At 35.1% G+C, this 11,193-nt stretch overlaps 2 protein-coding genes across 3 annotated transcripts in view; one reads left to right on the forward strand and one right to left on the reverse strand.

Annotated features, from left to right (window-relative positions):
- Ddx56 (putative ATP-dependent RNA helicase DDX56) overlaps nt 1-11,193 on the forward strand; it is a 402,780-nt gene that overhangs the window by 344,624 nt on the left and 46,963 nt on the right. Inside the window, exon 1 of one of the 2 annotated variants that reach the window (XM_080154618.1) lies at nt 9,405-9,408. The exons of the other annotated variant lie outside the window; for it this stretch is intronic. The gene's annotated coding sequence lies outside the window, so the exon portion shown is untranslated. Of the gene's footprint in view, nt 1-9,404; nt 9,409-11,193 lie in introns of those variants that run through there. 2 annotated transcript variants of the gene reach the window in all.
- On the reverse strand, nt 4,252-9,530 carry Atg7 (Autophagy-related 7). Its single transcript, XM_080154625.1, has 8 exons — nt 9,392-9,530; nt 8,677-8,804; nt 6,868-8,205; nt 6,630-6,722; nt 6,215-6,295; nt 5,604-5,751; nt 5,362-5,420; nt 4,252-4,767 (listed from the first exon to the last, which is right to left on the reverse strand). The coding sequence occupies exons 1-8, from the start codon at nt 9,496-9,498 to the stop codon at nt 4,670-4,672; spliced, it is 2,052 nt and encodes a 683-aa protein (XP_080010751.1). The 5' UTR covers nt 9,499-9,530; the 3' UTR covers nt 4,252-4,669.

The following is an 11,193-nucleotide window of genomic DNA, read 5'->3' on the forward strand; positions in this document are numbered from 1 at the left end:
CCATATTACACAAAAAAAGGTTAGGGCTAAATAAAAAATCCGCTAAAATAAAGATATAAAGCATTAGGTAAAAGTTCTCTTACGGACATATACATTTAAGAGCTTTTTAAAGGTGATGCTGTATTTTTTAAATTTTAAATTAAGTTTAAAATATTTAAAATAATAGAATAGATTAACTAGAAATAGCTTTACTAAACAACAGGGAGGGTGAGGACAATGAAAGCTAAATTAATCTCCAACTTGTATACCCTCAAATAAGGCAGAAACTAAATACAAATTATGAAGATTTGTTTATCGTTGATTGTCCTGAAAGGTTCATAAAAGGTAGCTTAACTCACCTAAACAACAGTGTAACCAATCATCAGATAGACAGGATCAATGCCATTTTACCACTCTAAAAGCACACGGGTAATTTAGATCTTTTATAACACTGATAAAAACTCAAACCCCAGAAATCTACTTATTCTGGAATTGCGTAAATGCGGGATTATAAATTATATAAAGAATCAAAATGATAAAATAAACATATTAAACAAAACATAAAATGTAATGATTTATTTTTGGTCTTTTTATATCCAATCAAAATACAATGAAGAGTCCTCCTTCAACATCACGTCGGCCTCTTCATACTAGAGATTCTCCCTTAGGTAGCTATCATGGTCTTTTAAACACACATCCAGTAACATCTAGAATATACATAAAATTCATATTCTCACATTGATTATAGTTTTAAAGTTTTTAAGTTTCTTTGGACTTTTTATCACACCTTGAGATATCACATTAGCATTGATTGATTTCTTGGGATTAGCACTTGTCCTTAGGATTCTCCTTGAAGTCACGTTCCTTGGCAAAAGCTTTACCATGGACTTTTACACCCCTGCGCCTTCCTCCATCTTCATACAGTCCACGCAAGAACTTGTATTCTTTGATCATACGAGAAACCTGTGCCTCTAGGACATCAATTCGCTTGGCATACTTGTCAACGGCTTCATTTAGCTCCTTGTTGTCTCTTTCCAAGATATTAGCTTGTCTCTTCCACTCTCTAGCTGCAGCCTTCTCCTTGGACACTTGAACCTTAGCCAACGATAATTCTATCTTGTAATTACGGGCCAATTCTCCATTAACTGCTTTGACTCTCTCTGTATCAACCACAGAAACTTCATTCTCATTACTGTCTTCTTCCTTTGTCTTTTGGCTCTTGCTGTCCATAGTGGTATCCTCCTTGTCCTCTACGAAGTGAATGTCTCTGTCCTCGGCCTGGTACTCGTCATTGTCAAATTCAACAATAATGACCTCCTTCTCTTCTTCAATGTCACCCCAGACAGGGGGTTCATCAGAGCGATGCAGCATATCCAGGTGTTCTTGAAGAGCCTTCTCTCTGTCCTGTTTAGTCCACAGGAGATCATTCTTATAAACTGCCCAATGTTTCCATCCTTCTGGCCTCCATTTGCTGTATGACAAATGCCTTCTAATCTCACCATTGTCGCTACAACCATAAGCCAAGTTGCGTGCCTTTAGCTCTTGAAGAAAGAATCTGTTGAAATTGTATCCTGGAGTCTCAATCAAAGGAGGTGGTTTGTTAATCCTAACACCCTTCTTGATTGCCTGGAGGATTTCAGTTTGAGGTTCTTTGAAGGCAAAATCAAAAACATTAATCACATGTTGTTTGACTCTAATCAGTCCTTCAATAGACAGATTGATTCCAAAGTTGAGGCCCAACTGGAACTCTGCAAAACAGCCGCCCTTCAGTCTTAACGTGAGATCCTCCTCCGACACTGTGGTCATGCACATCTTGTGCAGATTGCAGGGTGAAATACCAATCACATTGTTGTATATTCTAATGGACTCATTGAGGTTTGCAACCTTGTCCCATACAGCTGAACTATTGGGTAAAAACATACATGTTGCCAGGCAAATCCTGTTAGCCCTCTGACTTTTAAATTCCAAGACGATTTCGTCGAAAAATCCGCACAGCTTTTCATTTTCAACCGCCCCTGCAAAACGTTGATAGCAAGAAATAATGATATTTTTCGGTTGGGTTTGGTCCTTAATGGCAGCCTTGATTGTGTCCGTCATGGTGCGCATGTCATAGTTCTTGAGGCTCACCCATTTTATACGGGTTTTGGATTCGTCCCATATGCTGGGCGGCATGGAATGAGCTGCGAAAACAACATCTAAAACCTGTTTCGCCATTTGTTGTCACCGTAATTTGTGAGTATTCTGAAAATGAAAACATACAAATTATTGTTTGGCTATTATAATGCATTTTCCATGTGTTTCCATTGTTGTTCTTTCTATTTTGGGCTCGTTGATTATTTTGTCTGTAATTTTGGTATCGTTGGTAACCGTTTGGCGGCTTCCAACCTCTAGCTAGATATGCTTCATCAACGTTGTTTGAAATGTCGTCTTCGTTGTTTGAAAAATTTTGTGTAAGGTTTATTTCTTCATTATTTGATGTTTTTTCATGTAATTTGCTGCAGACGTCGCGTAATTTTCTTTTTACGGTTTCGTATCTTTTGCCGTCTTTGGTCAAAAAATCGCATACGCCACGCAAGACCGTTTCTTCTGTTGCATTTAAATTTGCACATTCAAACAAAGTGAGAGCTAAGAGTTTGTCATTTTTTATTTCTATTTCTAATTGTCTGCTACGTTCTCTTAAGTTCTCAAACTCAATCAAAAAATCATTGATATTTTGATTGGGTTTGCGAACGATTGTTGTCATTTGTCTTTTTACTTCAAATAGTTGTTTTTCTTCGTCTACAAAATGCCTGGATTTTAAAAGATCTATGATAAGACGGACACCTTCCGGGTTGTTTGTTAGGGATCCCGGTGGACAAGCCTTGAATAAATCTTCCCGCAAATGATTTCCATATTTCTTAGACGAGACAGGTAGCGAATTTGCGAGCAGATAGCCTTGACGGTGTTTGGGTAAATCCGTACTATCGGACCATGCTAATATACAATTATACCATGTATTGAATTCTTCAAACTCTTCCAACAGGGGAATAGGGACAGTGTTTCTACCATCATATCTTGGTCTGTCATAGTATGGATCATAGTATCTTTGACCAGGGATATCGTAATAATCAATTGGCCTTTGATTAATATTCTCATAGGTGGGGTAAAATCTTGTATTTTCGTAGGGGGGGTGTTGAGGAAAGTTTTGGGGGTAATTTGTCCTTTGTCCACGAAGTAAATCGTGCTCATTTGTCCTTTGTTCACGAAATAAATTGTGCTCATTTGTCCTTTGTCCGCGAAACGAATCACGCTCATTTGGCCTTTGTCCACGAAACGAATCGTGCTCATTTGTCCTTTGTTCACCTGTCTTACCGTGATCGTTGGACTTTTGTTGTAGAAAAGCTTCGAACTCTCTGAATTTTTGTATCCTATTTTCATCAAAACTATCAGGGAAACCTGTATTTGTAGTTTTTGGTCGGACACCTCCCGACCCGCCATTTGCCACGCCGTCGCCCATAGCCAGACCGTGCGCCCCGCCATTTTTATCCTTATCAGCTCCATTAGAGCGTTCGCTACCATTAACATTGTCAACCTCAGTTGTAATTGCAACCTCTTGCAATTCGCCATTAACGCCATTCACTCCATTAACGCCATTAACGCCATTAACGTTATTGCCTTTTCCGGAATCTAGCCCGTCAGGCTCTTTACCGGTCTCGGCCGCCATTTTATTTCTGGGGTTTTTTGAGTTTTAATGACATTTACTTTTGGCCTTTTTTGTACACTGTGAAAAAAAAGTATTGAACTTTTCTTCTATTGGAAGTTTTTGATTAGCCTAGGCTGATTTTTGATTACACTGTGCCGTAGATCGTTTTTAAACTGTTGCTGAAAAAAATCTGCTACCATTGAAAGGTTCATAAAAGGTAGCTTAACTCACCTAAACAACAGTGTAACCAATCATCAGATAGACAGGATCAATGCCATTTTACCACTCTAAAAGCACACGGGTAATTTAGATCTTTTATAACACTGATAAAAACTCAAACCCCAGAAATCTACTTATTCTGGAATTGCGTAAATGCGGGATTATAAATTATATAAAGAATCAAAATGATAAAATAAACATATTAAACAAAACATAAAATGTAATGATTTATTTTTGGTCTTTTTATATCCAATCAAAATACAATGAAGAGTCCTCCTTCAACATCACGTCGGCCTCTTCATACTGGAGATTCTCCCTTAGGTAGCTATCATGGTCTTTTAAACACACATCCAGTAACATCTAGAATATACATAAAATTCATATTCTCACATGTCCTATCCCTGTATCCCTGATATAACACAGACAACAGTTGAAAATGCATTGACTTTTTAACACATATAAAAATTACATTCGTATAGCAAAAGAAATAATAATAAATTATTGTAAAATAAAAAAGTTTTCATTTGATTTAACACTTTAAAAACAACCTTTAACTGTAGGTATTTTTCTTAGAACTTAAAACATAAGTATATTTTTCCTACTTTTCCTTTTACTTACCTACATGATCTTTAATGCTTTTTAGTCATTAGATAACTTCTTACAATGATCATAATTTTTCTTGAACCTAAAGCATCTTGTACGTTCGAACAAGGTAAAATATAGAGCAGGTATGTTTCTAAAATATAAATAGAATAATAATGAACAAGTCACTTCTTATGACTTTATAGTTCATGAATCACTGGCACTTGTGATAGAAAATTCATCCTCGTCTCCAATATCAATCACTCCATCCATAAGATTAGAATCTGACAGCAAGTTGGTCAATCCTGAAAAGAAAAATAATAGTTTTTCTAGTACCGCTTCGAAACCGATTAATATCCGGTGGATAAGAACCGGTTCTTAGCCATACTGAAAAATTAAGTGTAGCATCGTATCATATCCAGTTTTCTACGAATTAAAAATGTACAATAATAAGATTAAAACCATATTTTTAGCCCGCGCCTTCGTCATTTAGAATTGTACATTTTTATATCCACAGAAAGCTGTTAATAATACGATGCGATAAATAACTATTAGCCCCCAAATATATTATATACATTTTTTTTTTTTGGGGGGGGGGGGGAACACACACAAACAATCAGTTTTAATCCTTATTTAGTTTATTCTTAACCCTTTGATGTAACATATCTAATTCAACCACAAAAACTCGTTTTTTTGCGGGCTTGGTATGGGTTTTGATTTAAAAACCTGGGTGTTTAACAACCCTGATTGATAACAGATGGAATATTGCCTTTTTGCTGATGAATGTTTTCTAGTATTAAAAAGTAAAAACAATCAAATAGGGAAAAAAGTATCGTCACTCTTTCTTGGTTGCCAACATGGAAGTCACTTTTTGGTTAGTTCAAAAACTTTTTGCGAACCTGTCAAGTCTTCCAGGTACTTGGAATTTTCTCCAACCTTCTTGACAAGCTCAAAACCATCCTGTTTTGAAATTCAGTTCATACAATATCCGATCATAATTGTGTTCCTTAAGATCTGTGGAATGGCTAGAAAGATAATAGACCTTTTCTTTTAAGTGAAGGATTTAAGCTATTTCTTAACACTTCCTAAATTATTTTTTTTTTCATTTTCATTCTTTTCGTTTTCGTATGTATATGAACTTTCCTGTTTATAAGCGTCCAGAACCGGTTTGCTGCACGCAGTGCACTGAGGAAAGGCGGGTGTTGCGGGCAGATACTGGCTGTAAGTATGGACAGATCCGCGGATGGAGTGCGGGATGAAACCCAGTACAGATTCTGCGCTTGTGCTATCTGTTATTAGTTGAAATTGAGATTACAAGTAGCGCAGCAAACTAAAAATATTTGAGTAAAATATAAATGTAGTTATGGGATAATAATAATAATATCAGGAATCTAAAGGACAAGGTATAAGACAATGGAAGAAAAAATGATATACATCCCCGATTCCCCAATTTAAATGAAAGAAGCTCAGGTTTGAAGACAACAAATAAGATAACGTTGGTATAAAACTTTCGAGTGTCGGCGTAATTTATAGTCCAATGTCCCATACCCCGGAATAACATAGAAAAAGTCTTATGGAATACGAGCATTAGTTCACTAAGCAATAATAAATTATTTGGGTAGACTGTCATTTCATGTATTTCTCGTCAGAAATACTCTATTTATAGAGCTTCTTCCCCTCCTATAATAAAAATTTTCAACTATCCTGCATTGATTTCATTGGAGGATTTATTGCCTCCAACGGGAGCCGGACATGGAGCGGCTCCTCTTTCTGGATGCTGAAGGCAGCTGACGGCTAGTTCAACGGCTAAGGCGGACGCTATAGCACTTACTCCTAAAATAATCAAGTTTTCGTATTTAATCTGTATAAAATTCTAATAACAATATGTATGACTATCTTTCTTTATGTTTATTTCAATTTGTATAATAAATATCCGTCTGTCTGAATCTATCAACTTGTCCATTATCCATCCATCTGTCTAACATGGTCTCAGCACATTAAATAAATTAACCAGAGTTATATTTGTCAAAGAATCTTTAGTATATTCTATCTATGTTCTATCATACAAAGTATTCTACTCTATTATCTATCTATCTATTTATCTATCCATACATCCATCTCTCTATCAATCTATGTGTTAATAAATATATCAATCTTCCTAATATACCTGGTCTAGTAACAGTACACTGCATATCCAATGTTCTATCAGACAAGGAATCGCCAGGTGCAACCACATCGTTGCAATAATAACATCCAAGATCTAAAATATAAAATAATATGTCTAATCTTAACGTTAAATATTCATATGTTTCGGTCTTAATAATGTCTTTCAAATTATTACTGTATCATAGTTTACTGTTCTTTAATTTCGTAAGTAGGAATAAAAAAAGCAAATTCTATGTTACCTTTACCACTGAGGGATTCTGCAGTAAGCTGATGTGAGGGGTTAGTCACGTGACCTTCATGTCTGACTCCATGTCTCATAACCAAGTACGTATCAAATCCAAGGGCCGCGTTGATCAAAATCTTTTCAGGGTGAGCAGCCGTCATAACTGTCGGCAGCCATCTCGATTCCCGGCTGTCCATGAGGAGAAATATTACATCAGATTCGTCAATTAAGGTCTTGAGGGTGTCATATGCTGATTTAGCTTCGGGCTCTAGAGACTGGGCTATCGGATGACCGGGCATAGGGATGGTCATTTCATAGGAATTGCTGACCACACCCGGGAAAATTTCTTTCAGCTTTTCAGCTGCCGCAACTGACTTCTTTTTGCCGCCGTCTAGACAATCTTTAAATTCATACAAGCTTTGTCTCACAGGGTTACTGTAGGATACTTTGGCGTTGTCCAAAAAAATTATATTTCTTGCTCCCCAGCCTAACAGACAACGGGCTACGCCACAGCCTAAAGTTCCAGCACCGAGCAGCAAAAATTTAGCATTTGCAACAGCGTCTAAATTCAAATCTGGGACCAAACGCCATTTCATAAGCTTCAGGTTTAAATCAACACTTGATTCTGCGATCTTGACTGGGTCCATGCTAGAGCGCATGTTGACAAACCTGGGACCCAGCTGACCTTTCTCATTCTTCTCCCAACCAACTACATTAGGCATTGTGCTGTCAATAGTATCATCACATTCAAGCTTTGTGATCAAACTTTCACTAACATCGTAAGTACCTTCTTTTATAACCATTCTAATGCTTAAAAACTTGATATTGGCCAATAAATCAGGATGAGTACTAGTCAGTGCAACGATCATGTTTCTTAAAGTCCAGCTTGGGTATTCAGTAGCGCTGCAAGGATCAAATAGACCAACAAAATATTCTGCTTTACAAAGTTCATCTTTTGGCAACTCTTTCAAATCACTAAATGGCTGAAAAGTCCATTTTTCATTTTCTAACTTGACTAATGTAAATAATGAATTTTGATTGGCTTTTCTATAATCAACCGCTGCCGTAGATAGACTATCACATGTACCAGCCATTGGGCTGTCAGAAATTTTAACACTTGACACAACTTTTACATCATTTCTGATGCTAAAGGAGGGAAAATTAAGCCAGTAATAGAAATGAAACTTTTTTAGATCAGCGTATATTATGACTGAAAAGGAACGCAGTGTTTCAGGATTCTGCCAAAATTTTCCAGTCTGAATTGTGTCCCAAACTTTTTCTCCTTGTTTTTTGAGCCACTCTGATTTGTCCAATTGTTTGAATGATTCTATGGTGTTGAGAAGGAACATCTCACCTGAAAAAAGATAACAATCATGAATCAAAAGGATAAGACATTGGATGAGAAATTGATGTACATCCCAAATGATAAACAAAATTACCCCTTCTAAAGATTTAAATTAGATATTTGTTAAAAAGTTTGACAACGCTATTTTGCAGCAACCAATCATTATTTAATTAAAAGTACCCAAAGTTTTAAACAAAATAATCAGTGTTTAAAACGCTTTGGGTACCATAAAAAATTTAAAGTCCAATGTCCACTCCCTCCCTGATATCAATATAATTTACAGAAAATTCGAACTGACTACATTTAAAAAAATAAATGGTTCACCCTTTTTTATACATGGAACAGAGATGAGGTACAAGAAGAACTATTTTTCACACAACTTATATGCCAGTTAGATAAACAGTTGTTTAAGTTTGCTGCAATTCTTTACTTATTATGATTATTGTTATAGTCATTCCATTATCCAGCTATCTTTCTTACCGTTGACAAAAGCATGATTCCAAACAGTGGAATCAGTATTGGTTGACAGCGCATCCCAGGGCAGGGATAGTCTTGGCCCTGGTACAGATTGAGGGGGGTGGGTCAAACTCACAGTTCCTGTCATTGGCCTATAACATTATATTTTTATAAATTCAAACTTAAATGGACAAAACTACAGCCATTTTAGATGAAAAACTACTCTATAACTTTGATGAAAAGACATTCGATATATATTCAAATTTTAATGTGTTAACATTATTGATAAGGTAACTAGTAAATTTAATAAAATAGGGAGTTAATAAACCGCCATTTTCCTCTCCCTTCCTGTAAAAAATTCATAATTCTTCCGGTACTTTAGGTAAATTACAATAATTTCCTAGAAGGTTTCGTATAGTACATTGTACTTTTACGTGCATTAACATCATTTTAGAAGTTTTCTTCTTTTTTCATCTTAATTATATTATCTTAGTTGTTATTGCATTGCTATTCTACTAAATATTAATAGTTTACTCTCGCTTAGTATTTTGAAAAGCTTTCCGCTTTTATAAATTGTAGTCATAGGATTAAAACCAGTTTATATATTCGTAGAAAACTGGATATAATACAATGCTAGACATTATTTTTTCGTATGGCTGATTACTGGTTCTAATCCAACGGATAATAATCAGTTTTGAATGATTAAGAGAAAAATTAGTTCAATGTTAAATTACCAAACCTGCATTCTTCACTAAGTTTGAACTCTTCCAGCTTTTTCTTGGCCAAGGTATGCCAGAACCCAGGGTCAACAGCTGATTGATATGGGTAAAACTTTAACGTTGACATTTTTATTGTATATTTATAAAATTAGTTTTCTGAAAGTATATAAAGCTTCACTGTAAAGGAGAATCATATTGCTTCACAGCAGTTAACAAGATCATATACGCTATGTAATGTTTATTACGCTGAGAGACAAACATCCTTTTTCTTTTTATATGAATTAGTTGAATAAAGTGTGGTTATCCTATAGGGGCGAGCGGCAGGGGGGTTTCAACAAACCCTTAAATTGAAATAAGCTAAGACTGCTTTCTCAGCTAGCTTTATTTCTTAACGACCTCTCCTATTATCGAAACACATCTGGCCTTAAGATTATTAATTTTAAGAGAAGCTTTATACGACAGGTATTTAAGTAATTACCGGAAAAGAAAGTCGAAATTCAAAAAGCCTTTTTTCATCTTTAATTAATATTTTCAAAATAACTAGAATTTTTTTTTAAATGAATTGATAAAACGTTTAAAAAGAAATGTATTTAATGAAGGCTTTAAAGTAATTAAATATTACTATTTACTAAAATATGGTAATTAAAAACATAATTTAAATTAAACATTTTTAATGAAATTGACTTACAAATGTGAAAAAAATTATTTCAAAACAAATGAAAACGAATCCAAAACAAAAACGAGTCACGGGGCGCGAATACCGCGTTTCATATTTTCGTATCAAATACGACATTTTAGAATATGCCCTTTTGGAGTAAGGGTTTAATTACTAGTTGCTTGCCATCTCGGAAGGGCGTGGAAGTTTATGAAAATAGCCTAAATCCACCACTTAATATCGGATCAATATTATCAGAGATCTTTAGCTTCAGACAAAGAAACCTTACTCAAAAATAAAAAGAGAAAAAATAAGTTGTGTTTTTATATGTATTTACTTTATATTATAGGATTTTTAAAAGTTTAGTGTATTTATATGCTGTATTAAAAAATAACAATTTTACAATAATAAATATCAAAATATAAAAGGTCCATCAGTCATAAGTATTAATTATATAAAAAATTTACAATAGTATTAATTAGACTAGAAAAAAAATAACATTGCTATTGTAGATAAGGATTATAGGGCGACGGTTTTGCCGCGAAAAAGTGCGACATTCCCGCCACCACTAATCCATTGGCCGCCGAATTTGTCTGTTGTTTGTCTTCCGCCGGCGATCTGCCGTTATTTACGCCGCCGGAATATTGATTAATTTGGCGAGAAGCTGCTCTGTGCTGTGAAGAACTAGCTGTACCTCGTCAATGGAATATGATAATTTGATACATAAGGAAAACTACACTTTTCGAATATATCTTGTCTAAAATACATACAATTCTTTTAAATAAATAGTAGTCTGTCTTTTAGGATCTCGTTAACCACTGAACCAATTGATATCTAATTGTATTGAAGATTTACTTGGCTTTCAAGAAGGTATTGGGCTACTTTATTTCTAAATCAACGTCTTAGTTTCTGAATTAAACCCTCCACCTTCGAACTTAGATGCTAGGGGCGAAGCCACTCGTTAAAAATATACATTTTGTTATCATATCCTATTTCCTAAAGGCGTATGCTGTTGATAGTTGGAGGGGTGAGGATGTAAGAGTGCATGTGTTGACGACAATTGTCCACTTTCCTGTAGTTATTCTTAGTTATTATCCTAATATAAAAGCAACTGGACGCCTGTCTGTGCGTTTATCAAGAAAAATCGCCCCAAGTAAAAATAAAATA

Source organism: Acartia tonsa, chromosome 3 (assembly GCF_053477335.1).
Source record: "Acartia tonsa isolate MP-2025a chromosome 3, ASM5347733v1, whole genome shotgun sequence".
In the NCBI taxonomy this organism is placed as follows: Eukaryota; Metazoa; Arthropoda; class Copepoda; order Calanoida; family Acartiidae; genus Acartia; species Acartia tonsa.

Coding starts and splice junctions, on each gene's coding strand:
- Atg7 (XM_080154625.1), bottom strand. CDS start 9,498: ATGTCAACGTTAAAGTTTTACCCATATCAATCAGCTGTTGACCCTGGG. Junction 6,296..6,629: donor GTGTACTGTTACTAGACCAG/GTATATTAGGAA, acceptor TGATTATTTTAG/GAGTAAGTGCTATAGCGTCC. Junction 4,768..5,361: donor GTACCTGGAAGACTTGACAG/GTTCGCAAAAAG, acceptor TTTTCTTTTCAG/GATTGACCAACTTGCTGTCA.